At 41.2% G+C, this 25,430-nt stretch overlaps 1 protein-coding gene and 1 long non-coding RNA gene across 2 annotated transcripts in view; one reads left to right on the plus strand and one right to left on the minus strand.

The window, feature by feature from the left end:
* The window catches only part of LOC134624702 (uncharacterized), a 167,076-nt gene that overhangs the window by 99,928 nt on the left and 41,718 nt on the right, over nucleotides 1-25,430 (plus strand). The gene's annotated exons all lie outside the window — the stretch shown is intronic.
* LOC134617510 (uncharacterized) lies at nucleotides 9,229-16,239 on the minus strand. Its single transcript, XM_063462776.1, has 5 exons — nucleotides 16,135-16,239; nucleotides 13,965-14,012; nucleotides 10,173-10,228; nucleotides 9,692-10,080; nucleotides 9,229-9,513 (listed from the first exon to the last, which is right to left on the minus strand). Exons 2-5 carry the CDS (start codon nucleotides 13,994-13,996, stop codon nucleotides 9,385-9,387), a joined length of 606 nt encoding a protein of 201 aa, XP_063318846.1. The 5' UTR covers nucleotides 13,997-14,012; nucleotides 16,135-16,239; the 3' UTR covers nucleotides 9,229-9,384.

Genomic DNA, 25,430 nt, shown 5'->3' on the forward strand with positions numbered 1-25,430 from the left:
TCGCTCTCTCTCTCTCTTGTATAACAAAACATTTGTAAAACAGCAAACATTATCAAGAAGGAAAAAAACCCATATGCCTTCATATTTGACATTTTAAATCATATCGATTTACTGATTTCCACAGAGATCACACTCACAGGACCTCCAGGTTTAACTCAACTTAATCCAGCTGAATGATCTCTGCCCTGTTTTTTGGAGGCATGTTTTTCTTTAAAGCACATTTCAATTGAAGTCTTTCATCAATAGTTTTATTTTAAACACATGATTTTCGGAGAAAGAATCTGTTTCTTGTAAAACATGAAGCAAGATCGATCAACTGCAGACCAGACAACAAACGACGGAGGCTCCAGAAAAGTGCAATCAAACGATGAGTTTATTAGCACAGGAGAAGATATATCAGCATATGCCTTGTTTCCTCTGACAAAAATACACTGGATTCTAGTTTTATAACATAGAGGATTACACCCCCACGTACACGTCAAAAATACATCGTTTACAGACAAGGGTACATCATATACATCTTAATAACTATAAACAGACATATAACTTCTCGTTTCTATAACACTTGCCTTTTTAGGGCAATAAACTTCAAACCTCAGGGTCTCAAATGGCTAATTGTTGACCCTCGTCACCAATCACTAAGTAGACAGAATTGACGCAGGTCTCAAATAAGATGCAGAAGACACTTGGGCCTTCGCTCAGGCCTGCTACTAGATTAATATGTGTATTGTAAGCATGCATGCAATTAACCTGCTATGTTCTCATCTTCCCTCAACATGTATCACCTGGACACTCTCACGAGTTAAGCTTAAAACCCTTTTGGATGGAACATCAACTCTAAACAAGCACAGATATGCATTGTGTATAAAATGAACTCAACCTGTGAATAGAAAGGTCAATGTGATGACAAACATATTCAATGCAATATAAACCCTGTAGGAAATATTACTGATAAAATAATACTGTAAAACATGTTATTAATGCAGTCATCATAAGGCAGATTATATGGTAGCAATAAAAGAATCTCTGAATCCCAACATTCCCTCTTTTGACATTCCAACAAGGAATGTCACCACACTTCGTGTTGCATCACTCCCTGCTCGGCTCTATGCTTCTAAGTTCGTCTGATAGATGCCCTCAACCCAGCCAGGGTTCACAACCCTTGCCATTACCTTTACCAACAATCCTAGTTACTCTTAGCTCAGTACTGCTTCTTCCGAGCCGACCGTGAATGCAACAATACTTCTAAGTTTCACTTTTGTTGCAAACAAAGATTTTCATTTCAAACAAAACTCAAAACAGAGATCTACGGATGACCACTTGACTACATATTTTAGAAATATAATCCAATACAGCACAATTTCTGTTTAAGAGGTTTGTGCCTTACCTTTTTTATTATGTGGGCCCAGTAGTCAAGCAATCACCGTGACGTCTGCCGTCCGATCACTTGATCCGGCCTCGACCTCTGCCGACAACAAACACCTGTACTTCTTTCTACTGATCTTCAGATGCCTCGCATCCTCCACCAAATGAAGTAAAAGTAAAAGGAGAGGGAAAATACAGTTCAAGTTGACACTGATTAAACTGATCTGATCACATCGTTAACATCCAGAGTTTGTGCTCAGGCAGTTAGACGTCCTCATAAAGGCTCCTGAAGATTTAAATCATGAACTTGTTTAAATAAAAAAAAAATAAAATAAAAAAAAATCTGCACATATTTTTGAGACAGCTCGAATGGTATCTGTTCTCTGTAAAACCACTTCCTCTTATGAGCTGTGCAGCAGTGATTCAGATGATTCTGAACAGCAAACCACACGTGGCCATTTTGAGCTCTGTTTTCAGTCAAAGGCTCGGTAGGAGCTGTGCAGGTTACATTTTAATTTCAATTTCTTTGATACATACTATATGTCTGTGAAAGGACCCCATAATGATCCTCTACCTAATCACATGAGCCATGGTGTGAAAGTGCAAGGATGGTGTGCACCCCTGGTGGGGAACACCCCACATCACATCAAGAACTCCACCAACTTCACCGACAAGGCCCAGAAACTTACCCTGGACCCAGATGAAACCATGGTGTCCTTTGATGTAGTCTCCCTCTTCACTTGCATACCCACTATGGAGGCAGTGGAGACTGTCAGAAAACGACTACAAGAAGACAGCGCCTTGGAGGACAGGACCAACTTCACACCCGATCTTCACACCTTGGCTCATGTGATTAGGTAGAGGATCATCGGGGGGTCCTTTGTCCCTCTTTGGGGGGAAACTCCCACTGGGTTTAAATCTGGGACTCTCCACCATTTGACCCTTAGAACTGAAGAAGCTTCTCGGATGAGAGGTGAAACGTCTTCAAGCAACTCAAAGAAGTCCAGACGCTTTTCTTTCCAAGTTCCTTAGGTTACATACTATAGTTTAAAAAGTCAATGATCAGGTTTAGTATCAACCTCTGCATAAAGAAATACCAAAGAAATATGTTTATTTATTCAGTGTTATGAGATGATTATTAGTCCTACACGTGGGAAATTACAAGAGCAGTAAAATATTAAGAGAGACAGAGATATTCAATTCACTATATTCAAATCACATATTTACATAAATCCATAAAAAATAATAATACGGTTCTGTTCATAATTACAGCTTCACATTGTTTAAACCTCACCCTTGACCTCCAGAAGCTCCTCAGAGTCTGTTTCATACAGACACCTTCAGGTTTGAGATCCAGTTTGTCCTTCTGACAGATTAAAACACTCACATCCTACTTGGTAGCGGCATGTAGTCCTAGGTTAATTTAAATCATTATCAGAAAACTTCTAATAAATCATAAATCTCACCTTTGTGTTGTTTCCACCGGTCACCGAGCAGAAACACTAATGATGCTCAAGTAGAGACTTGTCCTAACCCTCCTCAGCATTTTTAATCATTAGACTGAATAATTTCCTTATGTTAATTTATTTAAATGTATTTATTTAAATTGCAAATTTAAATCACTCTTCATCAGTGTTCAGTAGAAGACTGTTTGACCTTTGACCTTATGAGTGGTGAGTGTGGAAAACTCCTTTACTCAGGAGATTTATATTTATTAGGTATGTGTTTTGTTGAAGGGATGCCAAATGCTATCATTTTTCTGTAAAGCAAATTTACCTTACCTATTGGTATGAATATAAAGTTACCTTACCAGCTCCTGCTAAGAGAAATTATTTTAAAATAGTTTTTCATCAGTTTTTAACAAACTGAAATAAGATGAATATGTGAAAGTATTTTTGGTTGTTTAAAGACAGTTTTTGACGTTGGACTAGAGTGTTTCTTTCTGTTGTACAACGTTATTAAACCACTTCAAATCATGCTCACGTAGTGTTTGCAGTTGATTTTAAAAATTTCACAACACATTTATTAACATAAACTTATTTCAAACTCATTTACAAGAATGGTCATGAAAAGGGAAAAACAATATGATTTTACAGTTAGGGCCATTCCCTGAGTGAGGGATGAGAGTGACTATGAGGAAGAGTGGATGCCAAAATCAGACCTGAGTGACAGTTAGGAGGTCAGGGGTCACTTAGCAGATGTGAGATGTAATGTGTGTGGGCAAGCAATAGTAGGTAAGTTAATAGGTAATAAGGTAATAGTTGGAAAGACTTGAGGCTGTACTTCCTGAGAATTCTCAGGGGGAATAACATCACACAGAGGCTGTATCCCAATTCAGGGTCTGCAGCCTTAAAGGCTGCATTTTAAGGCTGATTACGTCACAGCGACGGGCCGAAGGCTGTCCCAATTCTAAGGCTGCTCGAAATGCGGCCCTCAAATGCGTCCTTTATTTCCCTGAATTTTAAGGCTGTGGCGGTGTAGAATTTGTGGCCCAACATATCCCACAATTCATAGCACGGCAGTCAATGGCTGTATCCCAATTCAGGGTCTGCAGCCTTAAAGTACGCAGCCTCAACGATCCTCAAGGGCCGCGTACTCAAAGACTGCTAAGGCCGGAAGTGCGAGGCTTGTGAAATGGGACGGTGTAGCCTCCATCGCGCTGCCCAAGTTGCCTAGCAACCATAACACCAACTGCTGAAAAAGTTTCATACAACTTTGTTTGACAGAAATGAAGGAGAACATATTTTGTTCATTTGTTTCTACATGAGCTCTGTGTGATTTAATAAGTATCTGAGGCTGAAACCACAGGACTGTAAAACATGATTGTTGGCCTCCATATCTGTGCTGAACAGTCATTTAAGATTAGCTAGTAAATAACAATTAGCTAATGTTGTTCATGAGACTAAAGTCAGTGTAAATATGATATGGCCAATATTATAGTTATTATATTAATCATTATAAGTTATTATAGCAGTGAGTTTGAACTCTCAAATCAAATCACTTCTATTGTCACATCACATGTGCAGATACTGCACATGTGATGTGAAATTCAAACTCTGTGTCTAACACTGAGCTTCAGTAAAGATTCAAGTTGCAGTTATTTATATGTCCTATCACCTTAAATCTTCACTCAAAGACAAGTATCTCTGACAGTGTATATACAGATGTATTATATATGAGACAAATACTGTTCTTTTAATATGTTGGCATTACTAAATTTGGCTCAGTGCTTACATATATGTGTAAAAAGGAAAATGTACGAGCTGTGATAACTGTTTCTAATACAATGAAGAGTAGACTGATATATTAAATATTCTTTTATTGGGTGAGAAAATCAGATCATGTCATAACTGCTTTAAGTCATACAGAATAGATATCAGAGCCTTAAACAGACTGACTTCTGCTAAATGGGTCAAACTGGGCAGAAAGTACAAACACATAACATCCTTATAGAATATGATGTAACACTATAGCTCAACTTACCTCAGAATATATAAAGCATATAAACAATTACAGCAATATGATGCAACAAACACAGCAGTGCTACTAATCCAAAATACTCAAAGCTTCATAGAACTGAAACAAACATTTATTTTTAGCTCCATTCTGCTGCTGATACATACTTTAGGTTTCTGAATATTAAACTTGTTGCTGCCTTTCATAGTGTGTAACTTGAAGGCCCTGAGTACTTTCTCCCACACTGAAAACACTGGAATGATAACATTATTTGAACATTACCTAATAAGACTGATTCAGGACAGACAATTAGTTATGTTAAACTTTCCTAGCAGTCCTTCACAAACAGGGAACAGTCTGTCTATTCTCTCCATCTGTCAGCTGCTGCTGGCTCTTCCTCCTCCTCTTCCTCACACACTGCTGAGTTTGTCCTGGTGGATCATCAGGGGTGCAAAGCCTCACAGATGATGTGCAGCAGTGGGTCCCTCAGTCTGTCCTCACTCTGGACACTTGCAGTCGTCACACATGGAAATCAAATGTGTGATAAGCTGCAGGATTCAAACACAAGTGTAACTTATAAATACATGTTCATACTTTTATTCCACAATCAGAGAGAAAGAAACAGAGAGAGAGAGTGCAGGACAGACAGACAGTCTCCTTCTTCCTGGCTCTGCTCTTCTCTTCCTGAATTAAAGTGAGAGGACAGACTGCAGGTTTCTCATCTTTGCTCAGAAATCCAGGAAACACAGCAAGCAGGCTTTAACTGTGAGATTTACAGACTCCAGACGGTTCTTTAAACTCTAACAACTGTGACAAATGATCACAAGTTATTATGTTGTTAATATGTTTTGTTAGGCGACCTTTACAGTGAATGATGGTTTGTTTTCGTTTGTTTGTTTGTTTTTTCACCACAGTCCTCTCAAATTCAAACTCTAAGCTTAATTCCTTGAGTCAGGCCAAGCAGAAGCCATGTTTGTACAGTCTTTGGCTTTTCTGCTAGTGTAGAGAAATTAAACTGTGTTTGACAGAAAGATTCAGGAAATCATTGTTAAAAATCCATAATTAACAAAGGGTTAAACAAATTTCAGCTACTAAATAAAGTTGAAGCAAATCTTATTACAAATCTGTAATAAATTATTTGTAGACATCCTGATGTTTGCTGCTGTAACTGTTCTCTGTGAGTACTGTAAAAACAAACTTCGATAATTAATGTGATTTATTTTTGTGTTGTTGATACTTGTGAGGTTGTGTCAGTGACAGGACTGCACTGCCTGCACCGATGTCCTCTGTGTGTTTCAGACAGGGGAGACGTCACTTATGGATGACATCATCATCTAACACAAGATAACAGTCAAAGACTACAGAGGTACAGCTGTTGATCTTTTAGTACAAAGATGAAAAATCTGTTAATCAGAATTGAACTTTTCCTTTATTATGAACAGGAAGTGAGAAAGGAAAAGAAGTTAAAACAAACAAACTGAAGTTCAAAGTGTGAGAGTAGAAAAAAAGTGCATATATAAACAATAATAATGTTATGTAACTAAAATGTAGATGTAATCCATGTTATTTTAATGTGTTCGTTCACAGTTTGGAGGAGAATGAATCACTGATTATGAATGTGAAGTTTGCCTGTAAGCTTTTACAGCTGTCTGTGTCACTGGGAGATACAATGAACATTAATATCAGTCACTGCAGTGTGTACGGAAAGTCCGCAGCTCTCTCACTGCCGACCAAGAATAAACCATGATGTAGTGCTGCTCTCTACTGGCACTAAAGTGCAACAGCAGTTCCTCCAACTGAGTGCACCACTGAAACTTTAATGTCTCCACTTTATGACGGAGCAGCAGCTGTTTTATATCTGAGGAAACTTTACAGAAACTTCATAAAATGTCTCCTGTAAATACTTTTTTAGCAGGTTTGTTCACGCCTGGTCTTCACAGTCTCACATCAAGGTACTAACCAGATCCAACTTGCTCAGTTTCATCACTCAGGATCAGAAGTGCTCAGCTCTCTAAAACAGTCATGACCTGCACCTGAGCCTGTGATAAGCAGCTGCTGGTTAACCAACCAGAGAAAGTGGAGTTTAACAAGGATGAAGTGGATCCAGTGAAGTTCAAAGTGAGAACCTTTTTATATTCCTGCCATTCTGCTCTGAGAAGAAGATGACTCTCATAAACCAGAATCTGCTAAAAATATATACTTTTTAGAGAATTACATCAGAAACAGAGCAGGTTCATATGGATAATTTCAGAGTTACAACACAGATCTGATGAGTTTTGTGGAAGCATGATCCTGTTGCTTCTGCAGAAGGGAGACGTAACAGTTCGCTGGTGGTGTAGTGCAGTGGGGGATATTTTAATGGCACATTTTGGACCCCATACTGAGGATTGTTAAACACCACAGCCTTCTGAAGTATTCTGACTGACTGTGTGCATCACTTTATAACCACAGTGTTGCCTGGTGGCTGATTCCTGCAGGATAAAGCACCATCTCAAACTAACTTCTTGAACATCACAAGTTCACAGAAATACTCCAATGGCCTCCACAGTCACCAGATCTCAGTCCAACAGAACATCTTAGAAGGTGTTTTTAACAGGAGATCCACATCATGGACAAATTTGCAGCAGCTGTGTGATGCAGTCATTTTAATATGGACCAGAATCTGTGAGGAATGTTTCCAGCAGCTTGTTGAATCAGTGCCATGAAGAATGAAAACAGCTCAGAAGCCAAAAAGGGGCCCAACATGGGACTGGCAAGGTATACCTAATAAAGTGGCCGCTGAATGTATGCACTGTGTGTAAATGGAAAGAGGCACCAATCACTGCATGATAACAGCCAGCAGGTGGCAGCAGTGCAGCATTAGTTTTCCCAGTGCATGACAGTTTTCATGTGACCTTTGGCCTTTAATGTTACAGGAGATTATCACCATTTTGAAAAGCAGCCTGGCATGATGGTGCGTTCACAGCCCTACAGGCTACGCGAACATAAACGACAATCATTCAGAAGGAATAGACCTACATGCTAAAAATGTGGGTGGATAGAAGAGCCGCACAGCACTTGGTGTAGCCCCATAGTTCTGGTTCTGAAGAAAAATCTGTCGACAACCGCAAGGTGGATGATGTGTCATGGTTTGATGCTTATTCCATGTCCCACTGTCGACGAGCCACTTGTTAGACACAGCTCGATATGTCACCACACTGGATTTAACCAAGAGCTACTGGCAGATTTCCTCATCTGCAGAGTCCAAGGAAAAAACGTCTTTCTTCACTTCGTATGCTTTCAACTAATTTGTCGCACTTCCCAGAGCCCCTGCCACTTTCCTGCACCTCATGTACCGGGTGCTGCAGCCACACGCCTGGATGGTGTGATCCCCTACAGTGAGACCTGGGCAGAGCATGTGCAGTGGTTGACCAGTCCCTGACGCAGGCAGGGCTCAATGCAACAGTATTTGGGGTACAACTTGGGGGCAGGCAGGTGGATCCACAGGTGGAGAAAAAGCCACTATTGAATCCTCCCATGTCCCAAGACAAAAAGGGAGGTGAGGCAGTTCCTGGGGCTGGCCGAGTATTACTGTGACTGGTTTCACAGGCCTAACCAGCCCTTTAATCGACCTCACCTCACCGTAAAGGGTGCCCAGGATCTGTTCCTGTGGGCGTTCAAGTCTCTTCCCTATTACCTCGTGGGGCGCACTTCCACCGCATGAAGGACGCCAGCGCCCAGATCACCAGACAGCTCATTGTATCTGGCTATGCTGCCTTTAAGTTCAAGTTCAAGGCCGAAGGATGCTTAGGTAGAGTAACAAAATACGCAGCCTCGGAGAAACAGTTTGCAATATTTAGCATGGTCGTGTTACCTGGAGGCTAGTAAGAAAGAGCTAGGTTACTAATGTTGGACTAAAAATCCACACTGCACTCCAATTCTATCATCTCAGACTCTGTTACAGGTTAAGCCTTTTCTTTCCAACCGTGACTTGGAAACTCTCATCCATGCTTTTATAACGTCACGCTTGGATCACTGCAACTCCCTTTTAATAGGAATTGGCCAAAGCACTTTGTCACGATTGCAACTGGTGCAAAATGCTGCACCACGTTTTCTAACTGGTAAAAAGAATATTGGAACATATTACTCTGGTTCTGGTCTGCTTACGCTGGCTTCCAATTAAATTTAGGATCTATTTTAAAATCCCTTTACTGGTTTTCAAATCCTTAAATGGTCTCACTTAGAGGAGACTGAGCATTCTCTATTGGGGGCCTGAAGCTTTGATGATCTTCCTCTCCACATTCGCCGATCTACTTCAGAGGTGGTTTTTAAAAAGGTTAAAAAAAAAGAGATGGTTGGACTGCATAGTCACACTTTCACAGTGTAGCATGTGGACAAACATCCTTCATCTGAGTGTTTATAATGTAGTTTTTACCTGACAATCCTCAGATCAAATGACAACATGTGAGAAGAATAATAAGGGCAACAAGAACATTACATTTGGTATTAATATTAATATTAGATATATTTGAAAAAGATGGGCTGTAGGAATCATTAATCATGACAGAGTTAAATAAAACACAATCAAAGCATCTTATTGCTTTTCATGAAGTCCAGTAATCTGGGCTTTCTTGTTGTCACAAGATGTTTTTGCTCTTCATCCAACTTCCTCCCCACATCGCTCTTCCACACCTGCTCCCAGTCCTTCTTGGTCTAAAAAAACAAACACACACACACACACACACACACACACACACACACACACACACACACACACACACACACACACACACACACACACACACAAGAAAGCAAAGAAGGTTTACAGACTAATGAGGAAAATCAACCATGAAAGCTTCTTTATTCCCAGCAAACAGATGTAATTTCTCACCATGTCTTTGAAGGCCTCCCCCTTGTAGTAGGTCTTGGATGCTGGATACTCCATTCCTTCATCGAGTAGCTGCTTGACACTTGAAGCCACCAGATGAAGCTCCTCTCCATCATAGGCGTATACCTGTTCGTCCTCACAGGTCATCAGAACGAGTTGGTCGCACAGACATGAGATGCCCTCCACAATGCCAACAACGTGCATGGTTACAGTGGTTGGAAGGTAGAATCTTCCCCAGCCGTTTACATCAGCAGGATAATCTTTGTAAACGGTGTCCTCAAGCTCTGCTTTCCTCAAAATTGCACCATCTGGCTTCTTTAAGGAGAAACGTGTGCCTTTATTTGCAGATTCAAACTGTGAAACAGCTGCTGGGAATGCTGGGATGTCCTCATCTGCAACACAAGGCAGACATTTAAAAGGTGTTTGAAAGATGGAAAACACATCATGACGTGTTTAAAATGAGCCAAAGATGATTGCAGCGTACCTTTCCTTCCTTTGGACAGAGGGACATCCTTCTCCTCAGCCACCCCAAGTTTGTTACTGTGAGTAAAATATTATTGTGTTAAACAGATATAATGTTGAGAATTGCTCGTTTCATTTTCTTTCTTGTCTCTTCTCCCTCTGAGTGAAAAGCAGCCTTCAATGAGAGGTTTTGTGTCCACGTCCAGCTGATACCTGGCAGCCCCTGGAAACTGTGCTACATCCTCTTTGATGCACTCAGAAATGTCGCCTTTCTTTGACATTTGGACCTTATAGTAATTTGCCATCAAGAATAGTTAATGTAATTTTTGTTTATGTTTGAGCAGCACAAACTCCACTTAACTTGTGCTGCAGCTCAAGTAGCTCAGATTCTGGGGGATCCACAGCTGGATTATTGGACACAGCTGGAAACAGAAACTCTTCCTCAGAGTAGAAACGATGTAAAGGTTTAAACCGCTCTGAGTTAAGCAAAGAAGCAGAAGCACTGAGGAAGAGCTGAGTAGTAAATGAACAGAAGTGGAAACTCTAAGTGGTTTTATTTCAACAGCAAAACTCCAGGATTTAATTTAAAAAAGACAAAGAATCCACAAACGTTTTCTTAGCTGTGCATGTCTGCATTTTTCAGGTGACCCAACCAGCCATGGCTTTAAACCTCTCCAGCCCACTTCATGTCTGTGTGCTTCTTGGGACACATGTGGGCCATCTTCAGCTCATTCCAGATCTTCATGGTATACAAGAGGTTTTATTGTCCAAATCCAACAAGTCTCTGCTCAGCTTCTTTGATTTACAGTCCATACACCAAAAACCTTCACCTCTGTCTAAAACTAGAGGTGGGCGGATTGATCCAGATATCGATACTATCGATACAACATTAGAATTGGTATCGGATTGATACTAGCACAAATGGATCGATACTTTGCTTTTATCCTTCAAGCTCAGTATGTATCCTGCTGAACTGTGCTAATTATTCCTTTGGAAAAAAAAACCCTCAAACATGCATCATGAAAAATGTCTGAATCTTTTTGTGTGCTTTAGAGACAGAAACATTCCAGGTATCCAAAAACCCAAAACATACGACAAGCTGAAAGGTGTTTTGTTGTGTTAACTAATTATTGTGGAAAGTAACAATCACAGTGATATAGTGGCGATTAAAATGTGTTCAGAATTTGCAAATTCATCTCATAAGTCAGGGCACACTGCTCTCCCCTAATTAGCTGCCTGACTGACTTACAACTATTGGTACTGATATCAGCAATACTGGCCCGGTATTTACTACATACTGGATCGATACCAAAACTGGTAGTGTGACACAGCTCTACTGCGAATGAGGGTGTTACGATTTAATGTTGTCAGTGTTTTGTTTTGTGTTATGTTTAAGGATTTGTTCTCGTTTCCTGTTTTATTGTGAAGGTCTGCGTCTCATGTGAGTGTGTTCAGTTTTGCCTCTGTCTCGTCTTGTTGATTATTCCCAGCTGTGTTCCCCACCTGTGTGTAATCTCCCTGTGTTTCCCTGTGTGTATTTAAGTCGCGTTCTCTGTCTTTGTAGTTTGGCTGGTCCGTCTGTGTATCCACCGTGTCTCATCCGTGTGTTTCCCTGCTGCCCAACCGTCATCTGTTTTCTGCTCGCTGTTATTCGTGTTCAGGTTTGTGTTTCTGTTCAGGGTTAGTAGTTTAGTTTTCCCAGTATAGTTTAGTTCTCCGTTCACCATTTTGTCCATCTCTTTTGTTGTGTTTGCCTTAGTGGCACCAGCCATTTTTAGCCAACCTGGTTGTCCATTTTAAGATAAAGCCTCTTCTCATCCCACAAACTGGTATTCATCTTCTTTTATGTTGCGGCTATGAGCCGGGTCGTAACAGAATTGGGGGCTCGTCCGGGATCCGTCTGTCTTCGCTGGAGGGTCCGAGGGGCCTGTCCAGCCTTCGTCCGTCTTCGCTGGAGGGTCCGAGGGACCGCTTCAGCACTCTGTCATCGCTGGAGGGTCCGAGGGACCGCTTCAGCATTCATTCGCCGTCGCTGGAGGGTCCGAGGGACCGCTTCAGCATTCATTCGCCGTCGCTGGAGGGTCCGAGGGACCGCTTCAGCATTCATTCGTCGTCGCTGGAGGGTCCAAAGGACCGCTTCAGCATTCTGTTTCAGCTGGAGGGGTCCGAGGGGCCTGTCCAGCCTTCGTCCGTCTTCGCTGGAGGGTCCAAGGGGCCTGTCCGGCCAACATTCGTCTTCACTGGAGGGTCCAAGGGGCCTGTCCAGCCAGCATTCCGTCATCGCTGGAGGGTCCAAGGGACCGCTTCAGCATTCATTCGTCGTCGCTGGAGGGTCCGAGGGACCGCTTCAGCATTCGTCGTCGCTGGAGGGTCCGAGGGGCCTGTCCAGCCTTCGTCCGTCTCCGCTGGAGGGGTCCAAGGGGCCTGTCCAGCCAACATTCGTCTTCGCTGGAGGGTCCGAGGGGCCTGTCCAGCCTTCGTCCGTCGTCGCTGGAGGTTCCAAGGGGCCTGTCCAGCCTTCGTCCGTCTTCGCTGGGGGGTCCGGAGGACCGCTTCAGCATTCCGTCTTCGCTGTAGAATAGCGGCCAGTGCCTTGTGCACTGGTCCTCCAGGACTACAGCATTCATGGCTCTCTAGGTCATGAATCAAACATTTTCATTTGGGGTTAAATGTTTGATTTTTGGGTGGGGGGAAATGTTACGATTTAATGTTGTCAGTGTTTTGTTTTGTGTTATGTTTAAGGATTTGTTCTCGTTTCCTGTTTTATTGTGAAGGTCTGCGTCTCATGTGAGTGTGTTTAGTTTTGCCTCTGTCTCGTCTTGTTGATTATTCCCAGCTGTGTTCCCCACCTGTGTGTAATCTCCCTGTGTTTCCCTGTGTGTATTTAAGTCGCGTTCTCTGTCTTTGTAGTTTGGCTGGTCCGTCTGTGTATCCACCGTGTCTCATCCGTGTGTTTCCCTGCTGCCCAACCGTCATCTGTTTTCTGCTCGCTGTTATTCGTGTTCAGGTTTGTGTTTCTGTTCAGGGTTAGTAGTTTAGTTTTCCCAGTATAGTTTAGTTCTCCGTTCACCATTTTGTCCATCTCTTTTGTTGTGTTTGCCTTAGTGGCACCAGCCATTTTTAGCCAACCTGGTTGTCCATTTTAAGATAAAGCCTCTTCTCATCCCACAAACTGGTATTCATCTTCTTTTATGTTGTGGCTATGAGCCGGGTCGTAACAAGGGGAAAATGTGAATGTTGAATGTTCTTGTTGAAATGTCCAGACAGAGAAATACATGTTAAATGACAGATATTAGTGTTCAAATAGCATCAATTAACACACAATGTTAAGGGGTTTTTTTTTTATTTCTATGTGATGATGCTTTATCACTAAACAATAAGAACAAGTAGTTAGATGTTCTTTGATCATTATGAAGGTATAATCTGAAATACATTAACACATTACGTTTTTGAACAAAGTACTGATATCGGATCAGTATCATTATACCACCCTGAATTGTACATGGTATCGGATCAGAAAGGAAATCAGTGGTATCGCACATCACTATCTAAAACCTTGTCGTATAATCTTTACTTTATTTAACCCGGTAGCGCCAAAATCTTCTTTTAATGAAGGTTTAAGGAGAGTTTTCCATAACTCTGATGTCTCATGTCACTCAGATTTTAAACCCCAACATGTCCAATCTGTAATTTTCCAAAATAAAAGCCTCAAAATGTTTACACGTATGTGCTGGTAGGTTCCAACCTGAGATCTAAAATTGACTCACTAGAATAAAACTTAGTGAGATTACAGAGTAGGGACACTGGTTCTTACCTGCTGTCCAGCATTACAGTTGATGTTGCCATATTAGTTCTCTGTCACCTACAATATAAAATAAGAATTTTTAGAAGCAGCAGTTTAAGTGAATATTTCAAACCATTATTGATGCACTGACACATTAATAAGACAATAACATAAAATCATTTTCACGTTTTAATTCAAAGCTTTCAAATTAAAAAAAACTTTTAAAAGACAAAAACAAAGTGTATACTAAGTATAACAGTAGAAACAGCAAAAAGAACAAACTATTTAAAAACAATCCTACATTAATAATAATCAAAATCCCTTTTTAGGATGCAAGTTTAGAATTTTGTAATAAATATTAGACTTTTGACATACAACTGGATTTAAATGTAATCTTTACGTAGTTGTTTCTCATAATTTAAATGTAACACTCAAACCTGGAGTTTGTCTCTCACATGTAAAACTTCATAGTGTGTTCTGTTTTTTGTAGCTTTTCATCAACTCAATCAGTACCCCTGAGAACGGACTTTATCACTGAGCTAAAATCTTTAATCTTTAGTCAAATAAGTATTTTAAATAGATTATATTTTTAATCAATCCAATTCTGCAAATAAAGTGATTTGTTCGTTTTCGTGATACATTCGTTATTCCAGATAATAGTTATGGATAGTAGTTTCCAAGCCAACAATGCCTGTTGATAAAATGCAGACATTTTAAATGGTAACTTTGATATACTGTATTTACAAAACAATAAGAACTGTAGACCTCCAACGTTCCTAAAAATGTTGTGTGGAATCAAAAGCCATAATGATTCAGGAGATTTTATGTCTTCTTTTAGCCATTTCACCTTAAATGTAGTTCAGGTCCATAAAGTCCAGAAGCCAAAACCACAAAGCAATGAGTTTTTTTAAAGAGCTGGGAAAGAGCTGGATACACAAATCTGGAAACACCTTCACCCTAGTCAAAAGGCTTCTACCAAAAATTGATAGGGCTCTTTGGAGCCATAAGTTCAATATAGTTTTATCCATCCTGTCACTCTAACAGATATGAATACCAAGGTATCTAACACAGTATTTGACAGGAATATCATATAAAGATTTGACATTTGATTGGTACAAACTTAAAATTTCACATTTAGATTTGTTTAGTTTTAATCTGGAGGCAGTTGAGAATTTGTCTATTAATGAAATAGCATTTTCAATCTGATCTTTGTTTTTTAAGAATATAGCGGTGTCGTCTGCTAGTTGAGTCAGTCTGATTTCTTTACCAAAAATAGATAAGCCTTTAATTACTGGGCTAATCAAAATATTTAATGAAAGTAGTTCAGCCACAATCAAAAATAAAAAAAGGTGAAATTGGGCAAACCTGGCGAACAGTTCTCATGACTAGAAATCGTAGTGTTTGGATATAGTGTAACACAACTTGTCAATACTTTTATAAACATTTCGATAGTTGACAGAAAGTTTGGCCAAAAACCAAAAGTTTTGATTGCTTTAAATAAATAATGTTCTATCGTATCGAAAGCTTTATAAAAATCAAGAAACACAACAAGAGAATCATCATCTATATTGTGAGTGGCCAGCGGGTTACCACCGGCCACAGCTAACTGGAGCCAGCGTGTTAGCACCCGCTACAGCTAACTGGAGCCAGCGGGTTAGCTCCGGCTACAGCTAACGCGCTGTTGCTGTCTGGGCCGATATTGCTCGTTTTACATACCAGCTTCGTTCTCCAATTACAATGAATGTAACAGCGGGTTAACCCCGACTACGGCTAACTGGAGCTACGTGGACACTTAACTGCCTGAGCTGGAGCTACATAGCTGCTGTCATGGCCATCACTGTTTGGTATTAATCCCTGTGTCGGTCTTCGGCTTCGGCTAATGAACGTCAGTCTCTACACAGTTAACTGCTAATTAGCTGTAGCTAGCACCTATCAGGACCGCGATTGCTTCGTATTATTGCCCGTGTCAGTCTCCGCACGGTGCAGCGCTAGTTAGCTGTAGCCGGAGCTAGCTGCTGCCGGCACCGTTATCGCCAGGCCTCAATCCTACTGTTTGTCTTAATCAAACCTGATGCTAATGCTACACTAGATTGTATCCCCCACATCGTGGCATCAGTCCGAGAACACGGTAACAGACGCATTCGCAAATGCAGTTCACAGGTAAGCCCACAAAAGACATAGTTACTTCGAGGGATCTCACCTGTGATCAAGGGAAGTAAGACACCGAGAATCAGCCCGAATTACAGAGAGTTATTCCCCATCTTGTGGTGGGATTCGTAGGATCGAAAGATCAGTGTAATAAATGTCCAAGGATGGTGCGATTAGAACAACAAAGAAACTGAGAATAATAGTGATGTGCTGATCGATACTGAAATATCGATTCCTCCGATACCAGATATTTATGTTCTAGAATCGATCCTCATATTAAAATATCGATATTTTCGTAATTTGGGGTACATTTGTAGTTCATCATTAGCAGGAACACAGTGGAAAGAAACTATATCATTCGGATTGTCTACATTGGAAGGAACTATTTCCTCTTCCGACTTTCAGAGTCATGTGCGAAACATGGCTGTATCAGTGTGTTGCAGCCCCTTGGCGTGTGCACTCACAACAATGGCTGAGTGTAAATGTACTAATGTGTGGACGTATTTTACCTCTACAAACAGCCAAGACACAGTTTGCGATACATGTGGAAATAAAGTGAGGTGTTGTGGCAACACCACAAAGTCAATCACACTTCTTAAAATCAAACTGTCCACTTAGGAAGCAACACTGATTGACTATCAATGCCACACACTGTTGCGCAAATGGATTAGACAACTGGTGGAAATTATTAGCAAGACATCCCAATAAAGAAGTGTTTCTGCAGGTGGTGACCACAGACCTTCTGTGTGCTGATGCTTTCTGGCTCATGTTTTGGTCACTTTTCAATGCTGGCAGTGATTTCACTCTAGTGATAGATTGAGACGAAGTCTACAATCCACACAAGTGGCTCAGGTAGTGCAGCTCATTCAGGATCACATCAGTGTGAGCTGTGGCAGGAAGGTTTGCTGTGTCTGTCAGTGTAGTGTCCAGAGCATGGAGGCGCTACCAGGAGACAGGCTGCTACATGGCAATATAATATATTGGCAATATATTATGTTGCCATATAATATATTGCCATATATTATATGGCAATATTGAGATAAATTTAAGGTCTGACTCCAAACTCTATCTTCCAAAACGACAATTCTTTTTGCAGCTCTGCTCATTCTACAGCAGCTTATCTACATCAGAAGGCCGTAGGAGGGCAACAACCCAGCAGCAGGACCGCTACCTCCACCTTTGGAAGGAGGATCAGGAGTAGCACTGCCAGAGCCTGCAAAATAACCTCCAGCAGGCCACAAATGTACACGTGTCTGCTCAAATGGTCAGAAACAGACTCCATGAGGGTGGCATGAGGGCCCGACGTCCACAGGTGGAGGTTGTGTTTACAGCCCAGCACCGTGCAGGACGTTTGGCATTTGCCAGAGAACACCAAGATGGCAACTTTGCCACTGGCAATGAAAGCAGAATCACACTGAGCACATGTGACAGACGTGACAGAGTTTGGACACAGAGTGGAGAACCTTCTGCTGCCTCCAACATCCTCCAGCATGATGGTTTGACAGTGGGTCAGTAATGGTGTGGGGTGGCATTTCTTTGGGGGGACTGCACAGCCCTCCATGTGTTCATCAGAGGAAGCCTGACTGCCATTAGGTACTAAGATGAAATCCTCAGACCCCCTTGTGAGATCATATGTTGGTGCAGGTAGTTCTGGTTTCCTCCTAATGCAAGACGAAGCTGAACCTCATGTGGCTGCAGTGTGTCAGCATTTCCTGAAGGACGAAGGCATTGATGCTGTGGACTGGTCCAGCTGTTCCCCAGACCTGAATCAACCCAGCACATCTGGGACATCATGTTTGGCTCCATCCACCAACTGCACCACAGACTGTCCAGGAGTTGGCAGATGCTTTAGTGCAGGTCTGAGAGGAGGTCCCTCAGGAGACCATCCACCACCTCATCAGGAGCATGTCCAGGTGTTGTAGGTCATACAGACACATGGAGGCCACACACACTGCCGAGCTTCACTTTGACTTGTTGTAAGGACATTACTGTAGTGTGTTTTTCCTCTTTGAGTGTGACTCCAAATCCAGACCTCCATGGGTTGCTACATTTGATTTCCACTCATCATTTTTGTGTGATTTTGTTGTCACCACATTCAACTATGTAAAGTATTTAATAAAAATATTTCATTCATTCTGGGATTCTTATTTTTGTGTTCCCTTATTTTTGAGCAGTGTGCAACACAGACAGAGTCAACAGTGCAAGTATTGGAAATGAGAGGAGAGTGTTATGTAGTCCAAGAAGTGTGTGGAGACAGTCCAGTGTGGAGGAGGGCAGCAGGTGCTGCTCCTGATGCTGCAGAGTCGTCTTCTGGATGGAAGGAGTAAACAGTCTGTGGGAGGGTGATGTGGGTCAGCCATGATGTTAGTGGCTTTCTGAATGCAGGGTGAGGTGTAAATATCCTGCAGACGGGGCAGAGAGCTGCCAACAATGCACTCAGCGGTTCCCACAATCCTCTGCAGGGCGCTGTGGTCGGACGTGTGACAGTTTCCATAGAGACTGTGATGCAGCTGGTTAGGATGCTCTCTATGGAGCCTCTGTAGAAGGTGTTAAGGACGAGTTTGTGGAGGCGCACCTTCTTCAGTCGTCTCAGGAAGGAGTGTGTACTATATTACTCTTTAGGACATTAGTCCTTAGCTGCACCAACGAGTCCTCAGCAACTGTTTATTTATTAATGTCACAACTTATTTTATTACAACACTGGTAGAATAAACAGTTTTTACTGAATAAAGTTACACGTTTAAGAGTCAGTAACTCACTTTAAATATTGTTTGTATTTGATATTGATTGAGCCTCGTCTTCATCTTTGCTGCGGCCATGATTGTGACCCTTCTGTTATAATGTCAGCACAGTATTCTTACCTGAACTGTCCTCACCTAATCCTGTTGGACAAGGCAAATAGATTCATGTAACTTACACTGCATACATATTAAAATGGTGTAAGTACATGGTACCAAATATATTAATAGGACACTATATTTAAGAACACGGGTTAATTAAATTATTTAAACATTATATTTTGAACAATGTAAATGTGTGAAATGAAGAATACATTGAAATGATATAAATAATGTAACGTCAAAGGTGAATTATTGATATAGAAGATTTAATACTTCACTGGTTGCTTTATGAAGGCTGAATATGAAATATTTGCTCTGTAGGACATAACATAGCATCTATAACACATTGTCTATAACACATTCTTCAGTCTGAAGAAGACTGAAGAAGTCACTTGGATGAGTGACGAAACGTTTCTCCCACAAAACGCTACGTCCAGATGAACAGATTCAACTTTTGGAGACCATCAGCTGTCTGAGTCCTCGTGCAAAGTCCTGGTTGAGCCAGCTACACCGACACCTTTTTATGACCAAGTTATTTATTTTTTGTTTTCTGTTCGTAGCATCAAGAGACTACAGCTGTACAAACTTGTTATATTATGACAGTTAATGTCTAAATGTTGTCTCTCGTTACAGTTTCAGAGTCAAAGTGAGAGAAAGTCAGGGAGCAGGTTTTCTGTCAGGTTTTTAATGCAGTTTGATTCTTGCTTAGATCAGTTTACACATCAGCTCAGTGAGGTTTGTTTGGGTCCAGCTCAGATTCAGTTTCACTGCAGGATTATTCATGAAGCAGCAGGAAACAACAACCATCTGAAGGCACTTTTACAGTAAAAACATGAGAAACACAAAGTCCCTGAAAACTGCACGAACTGAGTCAACAGGTCAGAAAGTTACATTAAAAAAAAAAAAAAACATGAAACCTCATCATCTAGTATTGTAACGTGCATTAAAACTAAATATATTAAAGAACAATAACAAAGTTAAGAAGTGCTTAAAGCTGTATATAATCAGAAGCTCCTCTGATACAAACATGAGAGAAGCAGCAGGTAGTTTGATATTAACCTCCTAGGACCTGCCGTCTGTGATCCACACAAACATGTGGTCACAACTGTGAGTTCAGTGGTGTGATATATGGAGGTAATTGTGCATGTGTCACTTTGCTGGTTTACTGGTATAATGAGGTTCACACAGTCAGACTAGTTTTGTATTACAGGGGAGGTCACATGACTCTGGACAGCAGAGGGCAGCAGAGTGCTGTGGGGACTGAGTTGTGCGCACAGCTGCTGTGAGCTTGTGGTTCTGGTACGACTGACCAGGCGAACAGCAGCGTGTTTCCTGTGTTCACTCTCTCTCCTGTTTCACAGGATCGTAATCTGGCTGCACCTTCCAATAAATTATAATATATATATATAATATAATCATATACATCATATATATGTGATTCTAATAAATTAAAATACAAAAACCAGCAAAATACAACCACAGACAACAAAATAAAAAAACAAGACAAAAAAACACGATTTGACAGCAATTAAAATCTGTGTTAAAGCGAGTAAGCCAGTTTAAACAAGTAGGTTTTGAGTTGTGGCTTAAATAAGGGAATCTATATTTCTTAGGACTGAACAAAGTGAGTTTCAGAGCCGAGGAGCAGAGCGACTGAAAGCTCTGTGCCCCATAGTGATAAGGCGAGCAGAAGGAGCAACAACATGAAGATCTGAGAGAGCGGGAAACTGTGGTGATATGAAGCAGATCACAGAGATAAGGAGAGCCAAGGTTATGAATACACATAAACGTGAGAACTATGTTGTTCCTTCTTTGTGCATTTAAGTTCAGCAGGATCAAACTATCTGCAAGTCTTGTTTGCTCAGTGCTAAGGATAAATACACAATATTACATTTAAACTGCAACAACATGGTGCACGAGAATAATGACTGAGAGCTCAAACTGAACCCCTCACCTTTAGGAACCAAGCAGCCATTTGACAAACTGCAATCTTCTGTACTTCTGCATTATCTTCATGTTTCAATCTGCTTTACTTTTTCTTTAATTTGACCCTGAAGAGGAAACCGATGGTCGAAGTCCTCCAGTGATCAGAAAAAGAAGTTAGGAAATATGTGCTCAAAGCGAACAGCTGTACTCATTTACCTGCTGTAACTCTGTGGTTTTGCTCTGTTGGCACATTATGCTGCCATCAAGTGCTGTACAATGTGGAAAATATTACATACACAAAATGAGAGGAAATACGAGAGTCACAAGACAAGTTGAAAAGGAAACGAGTAGGTTTTTTTCTGCCTATCGGACTGTACTGCTCCTCATTATAAACTGCCTAAAAATGATAAAGTGGCACAAAGCCCGACAAAATGACCTCAAGCAGGCCGTGTTTCTGACCAAACAATCAGACACAGACTTCATGAGGGTGTCCTGAGCGCCAGATGTCATCTAGTGAGCCCTGTGCTCACTGCCTGCCTGCCTGATATTTGCCATAGAATACAAGAACTGACAGATCCACCACTGGTGTCCTCAACCTACTGAGTGCTACCCTGGTTCACCCAGAGCACAGGTGACAGACATGAAAGAGTCTGGAGAAGCTGTGAAGAGCACTGTGCTGCATCTAACAACATCAGCGTGACCAGTTTGGTGGTGACTCAGTGATGGTGCTCTATACAAGTTATAAAACACCTTTGCTACAAGAGCCATCTCCACACAGATGAGTACGGGGGTCATCGTGTCCTTCTACTTTCATCACCTGTCTACGTATTTATTCTTCCTCATTCCTGTCATCCACATGCCTGCACCTTAAGTGTTGCACAAAACCACTGCCACATTTTTCTTTGTAGCTTGCAATCTGCTTTTGTTTAGTCATTAGTCCTAATATTAGCAATGAAGGTGTTATTAGGAAAAAAGTGTTCTTTAAAGTTGGTCAGACTGACAGTGGAGGCATGTTTTTCTCTATAAAACCACAAACACTTACACACTGAGGAAACAGGAGGTGGTTCTAATGTTTGAGTGTGAACTGCTAAAAGGAAAATAGTTTAGTAACACCAAGAGGTATTATGGAGAAAACATTTCAACTGTGGCTGCTCTGTAAGTACGCGGTAATTTTTGTTTTTATCTAGAACAAGGTCTAAATGTTGTTTTTTGTTTATTTCTAAATCATCAGCATTGTGATGGAGATAAATAAAATTCGTTCTCGGCTTATTCTTCATCACCTCCACCAAATCAACAATGTCAGCGGAAGTGAGTGATTTCCTTTGATGTCTTGTTGAATGTGAAACTTTAACCTAATATGAATTTGATTTCTTTAGTTCTGATCTCACTGTTGAGCTGCACAACAAACCAAGGTCAGTAACCTTCTTCTGTCACCGTTTAAACCTCAAATAAAATTAACTACACTGTGTCCAGTCCTTTTCGTGCTGTGGTAGTATAATATGATCATTGAAACAACTGAAAGTTTATTAACTCTCATAAGTATGAAGGCCATGTGATCAATCCTAAAAGTTTCACCTTCTTAGACCTGTAATAAAAAGGAAACTGATTAGTTTTTCACCGGAAGGTTTTGTTGAGTAGTAGAGTAGGTTGATTTCACAGATTATAAGAGGTTAGTTTAATGTAAATGTACATAACATATATCTCTCTCACAGCTCGTCTGACTGTGAGTCCCAGCAGCTCTCAGTTCTTTAAAGGAGACTTTGTGACTCTGAGCTGTGAGGAGGACGACAGCTCTGCTGGATGGACTCTGAGGAGAAACACAAGCAGAGACACCAGAGCTGAGTGTGAATACTGGGCAGACGCTGCTGGTTCTTCCTGTAACTTTAGCCACATCGTCCCATTGGATAATGGAGTTTACTGGTGTGAGTCCAGAGAGGGTCCCATCAGTAACATGGTTAACCTGACAGTCACTGGTAAGCTGAGTGTGTGGAGTTAGTGTTGATGAAGCTGTGTGTAAATGGATGAAATGCTGTAGTTTGTCTCTGTGTTGAGGTGGATCAGTGATCCTGCAGAGTCCTGTCCTCCCTGTGATGGAGGGAGATGACGTCACTCTGCTCTGTAAAACAAAGACCACTCCCTCCAACCTCCCAGCTGCTTTCTATAAAGATGGCTCCCTCATCAGGAAGCAGCCTACAGGTCACATGACCATCCAGCATGTTTCCAGGTCTGATGAAGGCCTCTACAAGTGTGACATCAGCGGTCATGGAGAGTCTCCATCCAGCTGGATCACTGTCACAGGTGAAGCTTCACTCTTGTTTAATCATTTGTTTCATTTATATATTTACTTGAACAGGTGGGATTCTCTCTCCACAGGTAGACCTACAACCACAATCCTTCCCCCTGCCTCAGCACCATCCCCTAACCCCTCTTCCCCCCACCTTGTGTTCAGACCAGTCTTCCACCTGATGGTGTTCTGTCCGTACTTCATCTCGACTCTCCTCATGGTGTCTTTATATAGAAGCAGAGCCAAAGGTAACTTTCAGTTATTTATCAAAGTGGGTTCTTTTTGAGTCCATTAAAAAACCTCTGATTACCTCATCTGACAGGAAATGACCTCATCTCTGTGACAACAGGACCACCCACCCAGGCGGAGATGAGACTGGCTGAACACTGTGATGACATTGTGGAGATAACCTCTGAGCACCATTTCTGAGCTGCACAGCTTCAAAGCTCCTGTTTTCATCAGGTGGTGAACTACGTGTGACATCATAATGTCATAAACTTTCTTTCTGTTTACTCATGGAAGCAGCTGATTGTACCATTTTCAGATGTAAGGTTTGAGATCATGAACATCATGAAAAATTGCTTTTATTTAGACTAACAAAGTCCAGTGCTACTCGCATGAGACATGGTACATCCATGCAAACATTCATACACTACAATTATTATAATTTTATTATAATTTCTGTGGATTCATTATTTAATCTTTTGGATTTGAGATGTGATTTATGTTCAAATTCTATATCTAGTCTTTTAAGTGTCATATTATTTCCTGGTGCCTCCATATTATCTTTGGTTATAGTCCTTGGTTTATTGTTAGGTGATGTTCTCTTTTCTGTCCTTTCTGTCTCCTGTGAAGTGTGCTTTTTCATTGTTTGTTTGTGAAGGCTGAATTTTAAGTTCACATTCTGGCTCCAGAGTCCTGCACTGGGGTCCTAATCCTGTCTGACACACAGCAAACCATAAGATACATTAGACTTGGTGCTTAATTGAGCTATTAAATTTGTTGTGGGATTTGTATATCCATTCATTTATCCTTTTCAGGGTCGTGGGGGGCACTGGAGCCTATCCAAGCTGTCACAGGCGGGGTTCACCTTGGACAGGTTGTCAGTCTGTCGCAGGACCAACACACAGGGACAGACAACCATTTGCACTCACATTCACTCACAGATTCACACCACCGTGCCAATGTGCTGCACAGGGTTTGTAACCGTTTTTGTAAACATAACATAAATGCTGGCACTCAGTGCTCTCGGCAATGTTTATGTAAATTTTGATCAAGATTGATCCACTAATTGAGAGAAGATAGGAAACAGACATGATTATTATAGCATGATTTCATTCAGGTGTTTATGACTCTGTGCACTGATGCTGCTTGGTAACCTCACATTGTAAAGGTGCAGCACCTGCTCATGTCCAGTATGGAGGACACGAGCTGGTCTTACTGGTTAATAACCAGCCTGGTTGGTTTAATGTGAAGACAGTGAGATGATGCTGAACTGGACTGAAATTCCTAGCATAGATCACCAGGTTCAGAAGTTAGTTTTAACAAACCCCTCTCACGAAGACAAACTATAAATAGTCACACTGCTGACAGGTAGCAGTGGGTGGTGTTGCTTGCAAAACTCTTTGTGGTTAATGGAAGTTTACGTCACTGTGATCGTTCAGTTTCCTGTTGATGATGAACACAGGAGCTGAATGTGGAGCCGTAGGTGTTTCAAACTGTTTGTTTAGGATTTGGATTCCATGGCAGTTTGTCCTGTATTATACACATTAAATAAAATAACTAAACCAAAGTCAAACATGTGTTATTCATCACATATACAATTATACAGAGTACATCATCCAGTGGAATGCTTGTGCCTGAGCTGCAGACATAGCAGGGCCATTGCAGGGCTTGGTTTTAGCATGGGGGGGTCTAGCCAGGACCCTTACTAGATACTGGGTGGAAATGGAACTTGCAACTCCCGCAAAGGTGTGCAGTCTTACCACTACACTATCCAGCTGGTCATCATTTACTACTAGAAACAGAAAACTATAACCCTAATCCAGTTTTTGGTAGGAGATGATCCCAGTTATTCCACATTGTACAGCACTCCCACCATCAACTTATCACAGTTCCTGTTGATAAATATCCTACAAATACAACAGGTTAGTTCTCTAATCTGTGTAGCAGCAGTGTAAAAGTCACACATGAAAGCATATGAAGACAAAGCATAACTATTTGAACAAATGCACTCTAGTTACAAAGCTGTATGCACTGAATATAAAACATATTCCTTCAGCAGGGATCTGTAATATA

The sequence above is a fragment of the Pelmatolapia mariae genome, linkage group LG3_W (genome assembly GCF_036321145.2).
Source record: "Pelmatolapia mariae isolate MD_Pm_ZW linkage group LG3_W, Pm_UMD_F_2, whole genome shotgun sequence".
NCBI classification, from domain to species: domain Eukaryota; kingdom Metazoa; phylum Chordata; class Actinopteri; order Cichliformes; family Cichlidae; genus Pelmatolapia; species Pelmatolapia mariae.